Below are 17,613 nucleotides of genomic sequence, written 5' to 3' on the forward strand. Positions count from 1 at the left end.
TTTCATAAACATACCCCACTCTGATATCTTGAGTAGTTTAAATCACGTTTTTCCTGAAGCTCTGTACACCATATGTTTGCCCGGGCAGACGGTGCCCTTAAACTAAAAAAAACTTGTTTTACTGTTTTAATTTGAACTTATGAAGTGAATTTAATTAGTGGTCAAAGTATATTTTAGGGCTACGAATTTCAGATGAGCCCTATGCTTGGGTAGATATGTGTTCCAGTGATAATTTTGAACAATAAGGGCTTATCTGTAAGAATTGATCTTTCAATAAATGTTTTTGTAGGTCTCAGACCTGCCAACTTTTACGGTTTTTCCGTAATTTGTACGGAAAATAATTTATTTTATGGTTATACGGAAATAATCAATATCTTACGCTTTTCAAATTTACGACCTTTTTTTCGGTATTGGAGTACGTTTCGTTTGTTTTTCAATATGGCAGCGTATTACATGCGTATTCTGTCTCTTAAACAAGAAAAGGTGAAAAATACGGGATGGAAAAATCGAGTTCACCAACTGGAAAGATGTACAATTCCTGCGAGTAGTGTATAATTTCCATTTTTTCTCCCCGGAATACAAACGGTAAGAAAATATTTTCCCATGATTTTGACTTCTAGTTCCGTGGCAGAAATGCCGGCGTGTGCTGTTTCTATTGCTGTTGGGTTATATTCTGTACATATTTTTTTAATTACCGTGACATGGGGTGAGATTGATATCAAGGGGTGAATTTGATCACTCATGCATTGGAGAAGTTTTAAATTTTTATTTTTTTGTATGTCTTTCTGGGAAAACATTTCAAATTTTAAAATGGTTGAAGAATGTATATAGTAACCAAACACATAAATGCCCAAAACAAAAAGCCAAACAAGTCTAAAATAATTTTTAAATGTAGGTAATAAAAATTGCATTAATTTTAAGTCTTAAAACTTTACAGCCGAGACTGTTAGCTTATTTTCATTTCGTAACAACTGATTAATAACACAAATGTCTGACATGTCTGCAATGTATGCAAGTTTTCCTGCCTCTTTGCAACCTTTTAGGTTAGGAGATACAAACCATGTTTTACCATGGGGTGTGATTGATAGATGGTGTGGTGTTGAAATGATTTGTGTGTCTTGTATGAAATATTGTCAAAATTTTAATGTGTAACTTTCTCTGGCAGTTTATAATGGCCGTTTTCCATAAAATATAACTGCAATGCTAGCCACCAACATTAATTTATTTATATAGTTATTTACAAGAGTGAACACATGTGGCAACAATGGACTGAAAATGGACCAAAGGGAAGCCCATGCTGTGCTGAACCATGCTGTTCATTGGGTGCACGATATAACCGTAAAATTCATGGGTGGATAGATGCCCAGACATTTACTGAATGGTTTGTAAAATGCTTCCTTCCACATGCTCGGCGACTTGAAGGTAGAAAGGTACTTGTTGGAGATAACCTAGCCTCGCACTTTACAGACAAAGTCATTCAACTGTGTCAGGAAAATGAAATTTCTTTTGTGTGCGCTTAACACTACCCATCTCACCCAGCCTCTTGATGTGTGTTTTTTTTAGACCACTTAAGTCATCATGGTGTACTGAACTTAACTGTTCAAAATGAGAAGTTTGAGATCAACCAGAATCCCTAAGCAAGAATATCCTGAAATGCTTAATTCCACTTTTAAAAGAATGAATGGAACACAGAACTCCATTAGCAAAAATTTAGTTAGTGGCTTCAAAGCAACTGGTCTCTGCCCTTTAAACCCAGACCAAGTTCTGCGAAAGCTACCAGGGCAATCGGTATGTGATGAAGCCATACATGACTCCCTTGTGAAGTACCTCAGCACTCAGCGACACCACGGAGACGGCAGTGTACGCCAGCGAAAAAGAAAGAGGCTTAATATAACAGCAGGGGCAAGTGTAACAGCTGCTGCAAGAGTAGATTCCGACGTAGATGATCTCAATGCAAAAAATTACAATGAAGCATAGCCATTAGTGTATATTCAACCAAGTTCTGAAGTGCTGAATACGGGAACTTTTGTTTTAGTTAAAGTTTTGTCTGGTAGGTGAAAATCAACAAATTTTCAGTATGCTGCTATAATTCAGCACCAAATCGACGAGACTGAGTTCAGAGTTATGGGACTTAAATCTATCGACACACAGAAAACAGTGTTTAAGAGTGTCGAGGAAGATGTGTTCTCGGTTACAACTTCTGACATTATAGCTGTTCTACCTTCTACCTGAGCCTATTGTAGAACGGTCAGGCAACAGGTTACGGTACAAATTCAGTGGACAAATAGAAGTTCATGAGTGTTAAATCAAGTGTCACTATGTTATTGAAATAATTTCTAGTGAAACTTTTTTTTAAGTTATCTCCTAGAATTTTAGTGAAAAAACTTAATTTTTTAAAATCTTTGTAAACATGCCACGTTAAACTGTTAGACTTGATTATTAGAAGCTATGATTTTTTTTGTCCTTTTACTTCACTATCTTTTTAACTTTCAACAATGCTAAAGTAAACAAAAACTGTACACAGTTCATTCGCTAACATGCATGTGCTATACTAGGGGATCAATCTCACCCCAACCTATACAGAAATCAAATGTATATCTTGTAAACGGCTGAACCAATTTCCTTGTGGGTTCAGAATGATTCTTCGGATGTTACAGGCTTCAATTCTATGTAGTTTCAAGTGGGGTATCAAACTCACCCCAACCCATGGGGTGAGTTTGATCCGCCATATAATATTTTTTTTATGTAATATTAAAAAATAAAAAATACTTTTCAGAACATCTCATTATGTCACTGAAATATCTACGTAACCATGACATTTTGTTATTGGTTTTAAAAAAATTATCAAAACAAATATGACCCCAAAAGCATAGCAAGCATATCAAACTCACCCCACGTTACGGTAAATGGTTGTGTGTGTAGATAGTTAGAACTTGGTGATGTTTTTTATGCCGTCGTAATGTCCATGAAGAATAAAAAACTGTATGGACAGGTGTTTAGGTCGGCCTATTCGGAACTGTTCCCATGCATAACCAAAAGTGAAAAAGACCAGAACCACGCATTTTGCATCGTGTGCTGTTGCAACATATTGTTTCGCATGGTGGGAAGAAAGATGGTTCCAAGTCTTTGAAACATGTTAATAATATGAAATCTGCTGAGGATAACAAAAAAATCAACAGTTTTTTTTTCAACGAGCCGTACGAGTGATCGAAGTGGAATGCAATTTTGCCAGTTTTTTGATAGAACATAATATTCCCTTTAGTGTAGCAGATCACGCGGGAAGTTTGTTCCGAAAAATGTTCCCAGATTCCGACACGGCGAAAAAGTATAGTTGCGGGCGCACAAAGACTTCTGTGATAGTCAAAGAAATGGCATCCAGCAGGACTATCACTGTTGTTAAGCATTTGCAAGGTGGACCATTTTCTTTGTCAACTGATGGGAACAATGATACAAATAATAAGCTGTACCCTCCTGTAGTAACATATTGTGACTTCGTGTGGTTCAATTGTTAGTTGGCTATTCCATCTTTACAAGGTGCTTCAACTGGCAAAAATATTGGCCAACTTTTATTTACAGAACTCAAAAAGTTGAATATGCTTTTTTCAGAACTTAATCTATTAGCATTAAGCTCTGGATTTTCTTTAATTTTCTTTGTAATGTGTAGCATTTTAATCGGCCATTTAGGTATTTAGTAGTACTTTTTAGATATGCATGCATTAAATATTATTGCATTTAGAATGTTTTTGGACTTGGGGAACATATTTGAGTAACACTGATTCAATCATCGCGTTGGATTTACGGCAAAATTTAGTGTTTTTTCAAATCTTACTGATGGTGTCCTTGCCAAGTTGGCAGGTATGGGTAGTGGTAGTTGAGCTATAAAGTGAATGTTCTGCATAATAATACATATAAGTATTAATCGTGCCTAGCAAGATTTTATTGTATACAAATTGTCTCCTAAAAGGTGGTAGGTACACTGATTTATAATGCATACACCAATCCCTCACTTAGCACGCTAATGCGTTCCTAAAAATGTGCGTCTTATCCAAAATCACATATTCTGAAGTACTGGTCTCCATAAATACAGTAAAACCTCGGTATAACAAACTTGAAGGGACTGATATTATGTGTGTTTGTTATAGCGTGGTTTCTTTATAATGAGGTTAATTAAAAACCAACAAGCAAATGATTTGTGATACAAAGGGTTTTTTCTGTAGCCATAATTATTTAAAAAAACACAGAAGTAATAGTAGGTAGGTACTCAGTATATAGATACAGTATACACAAAGTACCTACTTAAGCTTACCTTCTTTTTAATACATGCTACAGTCCTCCAGCAGAGCAAATGAAGATTAAGCAAAAAAATCTGATTTGATTACAGTACATAAGTATATTGTATATTATTGTTGACAGCGTTGAATTTGGAATGCCAAATCTTTTAGCTATTTCTGCTTTTTTGCCTCCCTGATCTACTGCATATAGAATTTCCAGTTTCGTTGTAAGAGAAATTGTGTTCCGTTTTTTTTATCCATTTTATAACACTAACAATAAATTATTGAAAGTTAAGTCTCATTTATTACCCCATGAGATTTGTTCAACCATAACCTATTTACAAGCGAACAAATTTAACCCAGAAAAACTTAACCTCTAAACATGATACATAACTGGTTAAATAATTTATTTCCCCCTACAACATGGAACAAAAACAACTTTCTAAACCTACAGATTTTAATTAAGAAACACTTCCACAGAATCTATCGGTTATCGGCATTCATTACAACACGGATAAACGATCACACATTTTCACAGAACAATGATGTAAATTGTTCACGTGATGAAATTTTCTAGGCAGTTTCAGAAGATCGATTAATCGAAGTACAATATTTATCTTGGTAGTGAAAGTGCGTTTCAGTACGTCCGTAACTCTTCTATGGCCAATCAGTTGTAAGATGGCGGCAGTATTGTTTACTTGCCGAAGCGTAATTTATTTACGAAGCAAAATTAAAAATTTATGACAATCCTACAAAAATATTTTGAAGATTTTTCCGTTTTACCTTCGCTGTAGCGGGTGTTTTTGGCGTTGCATCCCAAAAATGCTTCGTTATTTAGAGGTATAAATACATAGGATTACATAGCGATTTGGCGGGACTTAACAGTTGCTTTGTTATATACCGAGGATTTATGAGTCTACCATCGAATACTTTGTATGACAAATTCAACACCATGTAATGGGAGATACTTATCATTAATTGGCTGGTTGACTTGCCCACCCTGGTGACCTTCATCTTACGTCGCGTACCTTTCCGCGAACTTTCCAAACCATCCTTTACTGGCAATGAAAATGATATTACTGTCCGGATGTTTACGTTTTCATTTTTCAGAAATTAAAGTGCTTATTCGTGTATCACCGCTTGGTTCACATCAATCCTGTCAGGCCCATGTTTTTTTTTCATTGCACCATTCATTTAACAACCTTTTCCACGTGAATAATCTGTTCATTTCTGTACTGGTATCTATGTCGTTTATATTCCCGCTAGTACAACCAACAGCATCAGACTTATATAAAAGTGTGATAGAGCCCATATTCTGTACGATTGTACGCATAGTTGACTTGCTTAAAACTAAAGTGCGACCAACATAAGTGTGGCCTTCATGACATTCTGCACCTCGTAATACTTCTTTCTAGTTTTGTCTCAAAAGCATGAATACGATGCATTATGCTTCACTTGGATGTCATGATTCCACTATAATTCCCACTGCAGGTGCTTGCGCACGTACAGTTACCAGCAGACGAATGGACAGACATTGCTTTGTGTTGTGCGAGTTCCCTGCCACTGGCTAGACTGAAATTAATCATGGCCCGGTCTGTAGCTGGGCAACAACGGTACGGTACGGAGGCTTGCGAGGACGTAAAAACATTTGGTCCTTTACACTCCATAGCTGCAACCTTGCCATAGTTGATGTTTGTACAACAGCTGATAGCGTAGTCAGATCTGCGCGCGCATCTCTTCCCCCCCTGTATGGCTAACTGTATGCCACAGCATATCTGTTGTTTACAGAAGTTGAAACAGACTTTGTGACGTCATACCCAAATTTTTTTTTTTTGCCTGTGGAGATTTCGCGCTAACTGAAATTTACAGGCGTGCTATTAAGACATTGCGCTAAACGAATTCGCGCAATCTGAAGACGTGCTAAGTAAGGGATTGGTGTATGCAAGTATGTATTTTATTTTTCTTCAAACTTTTTTAAAATTATTTTTATTAGGAAATATGTTTACACATTTGTAAAATAGTAGTTATATTGATATGGTGTGATGAAAGTGAATGATTAGTTACCTCTACTGGTTAAATTGTTTCATGCTATTGAGACTGAAATAAAATATAGGCTGTGTCATAGATTATAAGTTCTGGAATGTAAAATTTAATATTTATCATACAAAAAAATAGCACATGTAGAAATTTTCAGTAGAAATTTGCAGCGTACTGATTACTTTATATTTTAAAATATCAGACATTCTTAGTAATTTGAAATGTTTGAAGATGACAAGTATGCAGTGATCGACTTGGAGCGAGCAAAGTGGTTCAGAAATGTTGCAAAGTTGACACATGCTTGGTGAACGATGACACAAGCTCCTCTACTGCTGCTGTATCTGAACTAATGGACGTACTGAGTGAAGACCACTCAAATCATTCAGTGTATGTCTTTTATCTATACTAATATTATAAAGCTGAAGAGTTGTTTGTTTGATTGTTTGTTTGTTTGAACGCGCTAATCTCAGGAACCACTGGTCCGATTTGAACAATTCTTTCAGTGTTGGATAGTACATTTATCGAGGAAGGCTATAGGCTATATTATATTATCAATAACATTAGGGATTCTTACTAAAAGTACAATTTAGAATCAAATGTGTTGGAGGGGGTTAGATACAACATGCAGTACACGTACGAAGTGTGTGTTGACAATGCCGCAGGTGCTAGAAGTTTATTTCCTATTGCATATTAACATTGTTGCCACGCACTAGATGCCTTATAATTCTTAATTTTCCCATACAAGTAAAAAACACCCGTGTGACATTAACAACGAAGCAATCAGTACCCTCATAAGAGTTCAATTAGTATTTAAATACTTTTTATCACTTTAAATCGCAAACCTAAACTATTGTTTTTTTTTTTTTCCTCTTTCTGTGTTTAATTAGTTTTTTTATTGCCCTTTTTTTTTTTTTTTTTTTCGAAGTATATATATTTTACAGACTTGAAACTTCACAGTAATGTTCCTTATGTTACGCAGGATGACATTTTCTGAAAATTAGATCCCATGGGTGGTTAAAATCAGGCAACAGTGGGTACTTTGTCTGCATGAGAACAGGATTTTGCATTGTTCATGCCTTATGCGTCTCCATGACAACGGGCATCGCGCGGCAGTGGAGGGGCATGTATAATGAGCGGCGCAAGAGTGATCTGCCTGTAGACTGCCGTAGCGAAGTACGGGTACATCAGTTACATCAGTTGTACATTGCGTGCACGAGTCAGGAAACCATCGGTGCTATTCATTTTCTCTCCGGTACATTATACAGCATTGTAATAAATTTTCACTGAATTTTTTTTATTTACCATTACTGTAAATGGGAGATGTGGCTTAATTTTTTCCCATTAGTATAGCCGTGCGAAGCCGGGTCGGGCAGCTAGTATTAAAATAAAATTCTGTATGCTGTCAATGTTTCACTTTAATTTCAATCCATTATGCTAAAAGTGACTTGTCAGATATGTTTCACGCTAAACCATTGGACTTGTGCCCGATAGAGTCCCAATTGATCTAAAAAAATATATAAGCATAGCTAACAGTTATCTTCAGATCAGTAACTGTTATTTAATTTTCATAAATGCTGTTTATTGTGAAGCTAGTGCAATATTAAACATGAGGTAGTAAAAAATTACCCAGTGGTTTTTTTCCACAAGACCTGTGTAATTTTGACCCTGATAAAACCTGCAATTTGAAAATAGAATATTGGTTATATAAAGTCTAAGGAAAAGTAACTGGGGAAAAAATATCAAGCCAGAATCTAATGTAAAAATAAGGTAATATGAGGGGTGTAATCAATTTTGGAACATGATTAAATTTAACAATCCACTTGGTCTGCAATTTTTTTAGAAACTACACTAAAATGGTGGTATTCGTTGAATTTTAATGTCACTTGATAAAATTTTGGTGTTAAATTTTGATATTCTGCAATATGCTTTGATTTCATGCTTCACTCTGTGCTAGTACAGTAGTAAAGAGAATGGTGAACTATAATTATTTTTGTTTGTTCCATCGTTGCTTAGCTACCAGCTGTGGAAATGCTTTGTTTACCTTTGTAAACAAGATTTATATTTTTTTTTTTGTTTTTTGAATATTATTTTTTATTTGGAGCATTCAATAGCAGTCCACATAATTACATAACTTGGGTTTATGTAATCAGAGGCCGTTTAGGTCTCTGGCGGTGTTCCTGAAATGTATCATGTGATTGTTCGTCGCTCCGGCAGCACGGCGCTTCAGACTCGAACAATTACCCTCTTTTATCGCATAATCGTCGCACTGTTATTTTAGGATGTCAAAATTTGGATAAAATAAACCTCTCTCGTAAACGTTGCATGATGTTTTTGGTCCCGCTATTTGACTCCGAGCATTTTGTGTAGATATTTTTTCAGTATAAAACAATGTCCCTATTTTAAAGTCAAAATCTAATATTTATTCGGACATTACCACTAGTTAATTAACGGAAATATGAAGCTGTCTGATGTGTAAATTTTCTTTTAAAGACTTTTTAAACGTTATAACCTTCATTTGTTTGTCTGCGTCGCCGCAGTGTACTGCTTATAAAAATGTAGCTAGCGCTAGTTGTCATCATTCATGTTTGGTTATGATGCTTCCTGTATAGAGCGTGCACGCGTCAAATATTGATATTGTTTTTCTATTTAAAGTTGAAGAAAGCTTTTTGTCGCGTGACATATTAATTTAACCCTTTGGTGAGCAGATATTTGCTGTACATGTAAATACCCCTCAGAGCAAGGTTTTTCCTGAAATTTTTTTTTATTAATTTAATAAATTAAAAATTGTTTCTAACAATATTCTTTTCCAAAATAATAAAAAAAAATGTATTAAGTAATTTTTTATTAACCTTTTAAAATTAATATTATGAAAATAAAAATATTATTTTTTCGCTTTAGGATCGCCTATTAGTTGATTCAGGTACAAAAAAACTCAAATATATTCTATACTTTTAATTTCTAAGAAATTGTTTCATGTGAGAAAGTTATTTCATCATTGCATTAAAGCATTATTTGTTTACAGTGCAGTTTTGTATAGTTTAATAATAGTGTCAATGTAAAAAAAATCAGTTAACCAAGAAATTACAATTTTTTATGGCTAACTTTGCACACAAACAAATAAACTAATGACTTATTCAGTTTCATGCTTTTCAATGTTTTCTAGGAAACACAATTTTTTTATTTAGTATTCAAATTTTTTTTATATCATGCAGTAAACACGAAATGCACACAATTTGATAACTATAAAATAATTACAACAATTTTCCATTTAGAAACATTCCTATTAGGGATGGGCCGGTCGAATCCTCGAATCCTACCGAATCTCTAGTATTCGAAAGATTCGAAATTCGAGGGAAAAGATTCGGGATTCGAGGAAAAATATTGATGTAAATGTAGGTAGTACTTTAAAAACTTAAATGCTTACAATTTCCTTGGCCTGTTTACGTTTTCCTTGGAACACATCCTATTGAGGTACAGTAGAACCTCGTTAATACGTGATGGTCAGGACCGAGATAATCACGGATTACCGAATTTCACGGACTAGCGATTAAAAGCCCGGAAGGTCTTGTCAAGCTTCTCAGACACCGGCGTGCAGCTGGGTTAAGGCCGTTCACGGTAAGGGCCGGCCGTCTTCGAATTAGTGTCTCGGCTTAAAAAAATACAGCACTGCCTAGCCATTAGTTCACGGTCACTTACAACAGCCGAAGAGAGAAAGATAAGATCGTGCTGACCTTGCACCCTCCCCCCCTCCACCTCGTACAGCCGAATGCCAGCCAGACACGTCACTCGCCAGGCGCCTGCCGTGCGTTGGCGGGTGGAAACAAACAAAGGGAGACGGGAAGCAGAAGTCAGGACATCCCCCTCAAGTTTAAAGAGTGACAAATGTGACAGCTGAAAGGGGGGCGACACAAAGGGTCGGTACAAACAGCGTTGCAGAGTTTGGCGGCCCATGGGATGGCTTGTAGTGTTTGCCAGCCGCCGGCCCGCGTGACGTTAATTTTAAGCACTGACAATTTTTACTTCTCTTTTTTTCCTGCTCTTTTAAATCGTCCCGGATTATCAGATTCCCGAATTAGCGCATCACGGATTAACGAGGTTCTACTGTATTGTACTTTTAATTCGTTATTATATTAAAAAAATTATGAAGCATGTACTGATTTGGGAAACTTACTTTATATTCATGAACATGGATGCATTGGCATTAAATAAGGCATAAATCACATATGTATTCTCAGAATATGCTAAAAAATAAAATAAAGCACATTTAGGATCTAGAATAAATATGAAACTTTTTTTTTTTTTTTTTTTTTAAATAACTTTACCGAGAAATCTGTTACTTAGTAATACAACAATAATGCCGACTTTCATCACATGTTACGGTCGCACATGTAATAATAACAATGAAATAGTGAATGACAAAAATTAATACATTATACAATTATTATTTTAATCGCAATTCAATTTTAAATATTCTGATACACGTTCTATTTATGAATTTTTTAGGACCAAGTTTGGTTTGTGTAGACTACCAACATTAAAATATGTATTATCTGAGAATTCCATGATGGCCAACCAATGAATTTGTTAGCCAATCATTTTGAGCAACATAAAAAATAACTAATATTAATATAAAGAATTTTAATGGGTTAACTAGAGAAAACACCCCGTCACTTTTAACTTCGGGCATATTAATCACTATGCTTTAGTGAGACTTAATTTTAAAAGACGCACGACAATATTTTTTATGGCCTAAAACCATTGAAGCCAAGATGGCGCCTTTCAGTTTCCATTAAATATTTCAGGAAAGCGTTTACCTTCATTTGGGACTTTAAACAAATCGTCGGTCTAATTAGCAAACCTCGTAACTCCACTTTTTGTCAAAAATTGTTTTTTGGTACTATTATATACTCAGTTATGTGTTCTATTACCATTCCAAAGATCATAACAATAAACAATCCCTATGGGCTACAATCCTATTTTCAGAAAACCTCTTATCTCCAGCTGTCGATTTTCTGCATATTAGCATACCTCGTAACTCCATTTTGTTAGTAAACAAACACAGTGTTATTGTTGCACTGTCTATTAATTTTTTAAAAATATTATTCTAATTGTTTCGATATTGTTTGAACGTATGGAGCAGGTACATTTTATTATTATCTCACACTTTAACTATTGTCCATCGGTTATTTATGCGTGCAAAACACTTATTGCAATAAATTATACTTTTCAAACTTTTGTAATACAGGCCATAATATCAAATGTTTTTGGAGGTAATGTCTAAACTATTTTATACAATTTAGCTATCCATTCTTCATTTCAGAATGTCAAGAGCCAATAATGATTTCGGCATGGATCTCATGAGTATTCCTTGTAGAACATCATACATTCTTTACGATATTGGCACTTTCATTGTTTTCTTTTACTGTTTTCGATTTGAAAGCCAAAGATGGCTTCTGTTATCTGTGGAACGAGACTGAGATGGGCCTTGGTTCAAATGAGTTTGCTACAATAATTTGCAACTTCATCTTGTCGCAACTACCTTTGAGGAACGATGCCGACAAATTGATACTGTATAGTGATGGTTGCTGCTATCAGAACAGAAATGTGACTATCGCCAATGCACTCTTACAGATATCGGTGACAAAGTGTGTAACGATAAAGAAAAAGTTTCTGGAGGTCGGACACACACAAATGGAGGCAGACTCCATGCACTCGAAGAAAAAAAAAAGCTGAAAAACAAGAAGATTAATGTTCCAGCTGACTACATTGCAACTTTCAGGGAAGCACACAGAAATCCACGTCCATATGAAGTTCATTATTCGACTCACAGTTTTTTTTTTAAATTTGATCATGCTCATGTGTATAGCTCTATCAGACCAGGCAGAATAACTGGGGATCCATGTGTTACCGACATCAGAGCCTTGAAGTACACTCCAGATGGGGTTATTTCCTACAAGTTGGGTTTCACAGAAGAGTGGAAGAACTTGCCTATTCTCAAAAAGAACATTACTGATAAGCCATTTAATCATTTGCCAGCACTGTACACTGAGAGGCTGAAGATAAAGAAAACTAAATACGACCATTTGCAGTCCCTGAAAACAACTATGGAGTCAGACTATCACTTATTTTATGATAGCCTTCCTTTTCAAAACTGAAGCATTGATTTCTGAGGGGTAATTTTTTTTTTACAATTTATTGGAGTAATATTTATTGCCTCAGTTATCAGTATTTAAAAGCTAGTTTTATCTTGATGTTCTTTCAAACGAATTCATAGTCAATGTTGATTTTATGTACTATACAATATTGCTGTTGTGTATTGTATACTGTCCTTACTGTTCAATATCGGAAATAACCCTTGTATTGTTAGAGATACTTTTTTATAATACACGAATAAATTTAGTGCTATAACTATTCATCTCAAAATTGTTCTAATATCAACATTAAGTTTACGCTAATAAGAAGATTTATATCTTATCAAACCTCGTATCTCCATATTTAGTTTGAATTTATGATTGTGAAACCTCGTAACTCCATTAAAAAAAGGTTTAATAATTAAAAACTGACACAGAGTTTGTTGACAAACGTCAGAGGGTGTTTTAACTTTTATGTGATGAATTAAACACATATTTAGTACAAACAAAAAAGTTATTCAGTTTTTTGCTTCTCTTGTAAAATTTGTCTTCAGGGAGTTACGAGGTTTGCTAATTAGACCGACGAAATGTCAAGTTGGTAACAACAAAATATTGTTCCGTCGGATGTTGAATTTTGTTTTCCGATTTCCGTGGATACATGAATCACTGTACTCACAGATAATGCCTGAATGCCCTAAATCCACCAAGTCGGATTATACAGCAATTGATGAAGTGACCAGATTCTTACGTGATCCTACAGTTAACCCAGAAATAAACATCCTCGAATACTGGAAAACTCAGTCTGCGTGTTCACCCAGGCTACATAAACTGTCCAAAAAATATTTGTGTTCACCACCTGCGACAGTGTTCTCTGAACGTTTGTTCAGCACTGCAGGAAACATATGTGACCAAAAACGGAATCGTCTTGATCCAGACAGTGTCAAAATCCTTGTTTTTTTAAATGAAAATTTAAAGGGTTAAATAATTCTGCATAATGTTTAATTTTTTCTCTTAACTTATAAATTATTTTATAATTAACCCTTGAAAACTGGATTCGGATTCGAGGGGTGGATTCGAGGTACTGTTTGGGATTCGGATTCGAGAAAAATGGGATTCGAACCATCACTAATTCCTATTCAATTGTTTTGCATTTCGTAACTGTGTAAACGAAACACTAAAACATAATAACATGGATAACCCATTATAAACATGGAATGATTTCTTTTCAGAAATTTTTAACGGTGTGATAGTTGCGGAAGCACGGAAATATACATAATCCAACATTGCAAGCACTAAAAAACCAACGTGTCTCTTTCCTCGCTTTACTGTGTGCTTGCATACAAAGCACTGTCTCTGCGGCATCTTCTTCATAGCTGTGGAGGGGACAACCTCAGGAAAATGCCTGCCTGTAAGTCTCAATGGGTCTGGCATAGCTGGGATTACAGCAGATGGGCGACCACCTCTGAGAGGCGTTCTTGTGACAAAATCTTCCAAGAGTTGCCTAATGAGGTTGATTCTGAAATCTACAAGTCTCATTTTCTTCTTTTCAGTTTGTACAAAATACAGGAGTTGTACACAATCATGTCTAAAATGTGAGGGGAAAAAAAGGAAAAAAGTTTTTTGTACCTTGCCACTTTATAGAGTTTTTCGTGTACTATCCAAGAAGCTTATTTGCATATCAGTACGGTCGACAATGCCCATGTTCTTGTTGTACAGCAGGACAGATGCTGGTTTCTTGATCATTTCCCCAGTTTTGTGGTCTTTTTTGTGTGTGTGTAGCATTTCGTGGCTGTTGATGGTTGACAACATGCACACATCGCATCGATCATGCCACTTTTCCGCAAGCATTGTTGCAGTATGGCACACAACACAATCCCCTTTTACAACTTTCTGTGGGAATTTCGGCATACACTTTCTTCTCTCTCGTACAGTACTGCAAGCACCGGTTTTGTTTTCTAACAAAAACTGAAACAGTTGTGGGCTAGAGTACCAGTTGTCAGTAAATAAAGAATGCCCCTTACCCAAAAACAGAGCTAGGAGAGTCGTGAAAACTGATCCTGAAATACTTAAACTGCAATTTTCATCAAAATTGGTAGTAGCTCCAGTGTAAATCATAAAATCAAGAATGTATCCCGTTTCACAATCACACAAAACAAACAGATTTATGCGAAACCTATGCCGCTTTGGGTGGATGTACTGTTGTTTGAAGCACAGTCGGCCTTTCCATACCATAATACATTCGTCGATACAAATATTGTAAGGCACGAAAGAATATTTGAATTTTACCTTCACAGACTCGACAATAGAACTTATCTTGTCAAGTCGGTCACCATGGGGCTGGTTTAGGCTGTCTGAGAAGTGCAGAAGTCGGAGGATGAGTAAAAACTCGTTTTGTGAAGATATTTTACCAAAAATCGGAGAGGACAGAACTGGTTCTGTTGACCAATAATCTTTGAGCTTATTTTTATCAGTATGAGGCATCAACAGAGAAACTGCTAAAAAGCTATATATATCAGCTACAGAAGGTTTTGTGTAACTATTCAATTTAGAATGACCTTTCACATTATTTTGCATTACATACGACTAGTACTTGTCAGTTTCGTAGGCAATGTGTTACGCTAAATCAGCATCAAAAAAATGTCTGAAAACTTCTGATTCTGTGGGATTTTCTGAGAATACTACATCATCTGTAATACCACATTTACTGTTGTCAAAGTCTAGTACATTTAGAAAAAAAATCAGAATCATTTTTCCAGTCAAAAATATTTTTGTCACTAACCTGAATTGCTGTGTCATTTTCCAAGGTGGAATTATGTGGTTCGCAGTCACCAAATTTGCAAAACTTGTATCACTAGTTACTGAATTTTCATCACTTATATCACTTTGGTCACTATCTGCCGATTCCCAATTGGTAATAATTTCCTCAAGTTCTTTTTCGGAAAGTTTTATTCTTTTCCGAGCTGAAGCGATGTCTAGTCGAATCTCAAATAACTACATAAGTACAACTTTGTGATTGTTTTCACTGTCAAGAAAGACTATTTTAGCGGGAAAACATTTACAAAGAATTTTCAGACAACTACCGCAACCTATGTAATATTTATTTAAATAAATACAACTTTGAAATAGATTGATCTCATCGTAGCCTAGGAAAAACGCAGGATATTGAAGTTCATATACATGACGCAAGATAGCATCACAGTACATTGTTATTACTAGCACTTTGCCGGCTATAATAACTACGCAAACGTTTCCTTTGACATTACATAGATGGCACTAGGTGTGGACTACCGAAACGTACATAGACAGGCATGCTCTTCAAAACAAAGCTAAAAACGTATATGTACGAGCATGCTCTACCAGGCATAAAAAAAATTTGCACGAAAATGTACGAGCATGCACGCCAAAGGGTTAATTGTTTGGCATGCTCTTGTATACTCCACTTTTTAAATAAACGTACTTTCCATGCAGGGGTTTTGTTTTTATGAATAACTTTACCTTTAAAAAAAAATTTCCTCATAAATGTAGTACCCCTACTTTTCAATATTGATTTTAGTATAAAATGTATGATGATTATGCAATAAAACACTGTACATTGTTGAATCTTTGAGGTGTTCTGCGGATTGCACGAGTGGTTTTAGAACAGTCAGAAAAGTTTTTGGTCCATCCCAGATGGAGAGCCTGTCTCACCTGAGTGTGGCAATTAATGTCCTAAATTACTGCAAAAAGTGTGCAAAGAGAGACAAAATGTGTGTGATAAATTGCAGTAACATATACATGTGAAATATACATAAAAAGTGTGATGTATTCAATAACAGCACACTATTTATTACTATAAACAGAATGCTTCAGATCGTGGCTGAAAAGGTGTGCCGATATTGGACAACCATCCAAAAATATTTTAGTGATGCTGATTGTATTTAAGGCATTTTTCACCTTTAAGCACACATGAAATTGTGTTCTAACCCCAATATACTATTTGACATCCAAGATTAATGAATATTCAGGTTATTTATCTATTAACCGTAGATATAAATCAACATGCACAAACCTGCAGGACTAGAGTTCTGAGACGCAACCTCTTGTGCAGCTACCAATTTGATTTAGCTTCTAAACAGTTTTAAATCATTAATAATATTGAGTTAAATGATTTAAATAACATTTTTTTTTATATATACATACCTGCATGCAGACATCCGCGAAAAAGAATTTTTGTTGTGTTGTGTTCAGTTATTTGCAACACTAGATAAAATATTTAAAATTACATCTTTATAAGGATACCTTTACTCAAGTCCATCCTTTATTGGGGAAAATTTATTATAATCTCCCATAAGGCATATAGTCTTTTGTGTCTGAGAGATGCTGTTACATGTTCTTACTGCAGTAATTATTTTATTTTGGAGCTAGGATGTAGTGTAGTCAATATGTACATATTTTAAAAGTATTCCAATGAGTTGCATGTTTCAAGGACTAAATGTGTGTTTCAGCCTGAAATGATTGGCCACTACCTGGGCGAGTTCAGTGTGACGTACAAGCCGGTGAAGCACGGTAGACCTGGAATTGGTGCTACCCACAGTTCACGTTTCATTCCTCTGAAATAACATGTAATGGTTCAAATAAATTTCTGAAAGTGTTTTCGATTTTTGCTTCATTTACTTCAAGTTAATGATATAAGTTAATATATTTACTGAAATAAACCATATTCAATTTCTGTAAAATGTGTGTTGAAAAAGCATGGCTTATTCAAAACTTTTCAACCCTTCATAGCACAAGTTTTATAAGCTCCATGGTTGGTTAACCTGCTATGGCTTAGATATATTGTGTTTTTTTTTGTGAACAAAGTAGCAATATTACGTAGTGTTTGCTGTTGCTGAAAAATAAAAAGATTTACATGCTCATCAAATGGAAAATCTTGCTAAGGGAGATAATACATTATCACAGAAATTTGTGTGAATTACTGAAGAGAAAAAAAAATATTTTTGTGGGTAATGGTGCTTTGCAATGAAAGTTTTCTACAAAAGATGAGAATTTCCCAATTTATTTTGTCTATTTTTGTAAGCCAGTATTGACTTTGTCATTTGTGGTTGAGATACTGGAAAAACTGAGATCCCACCCAGCTCTACCAACTGTATCACTTATAGTTTAAGATCCCGATATAAAATGACCTTCACCGAGAT

The 17,613-nt window shown here is 35.2% G+C and overlaps 1 protein-coding gene across 1 annotated transcript in view; it reads left to right on the top strand.

The window, feature by feature from the left end:
• LOC134535182 (small ribosomal subunit protein uS19) overlaps positions 1–17,071 on the top strand; it is a 38,946-nt gene extending 21,875 nt beyond the window's left edge. Inside the window, exon 4 of the mRNA XM_063374202.1 lies at positions 16,924–17,071. Within this exon, the coding sequence (XP_063230272.1) occupies positions 16,924–17,037 (114 nt within the window). The 3' untranslated portion in view covers positions 17,038–17,071. The remainder of the gene's footprint in view (positions 1–16,923) is intronic.
• Positions 17,072–17,613: the final 542 nt, after the last annotated feature.

The sequence above is a fragment of the Bacillus rossius genome, chromosome 1 (assembly GCF_032445375.1).
Source record: "Bacillus rossius redtenbacheri isolate Brsri chromosome 1, Brsri_v3, whole genome shotgun sequence".
NCBI classification, from domain to species: Eukaryota; Metazoa; Arthropoda; class Insecta; order Phasmatodea; family Bacillidae; genus Bacillus; species Bacillus rossius.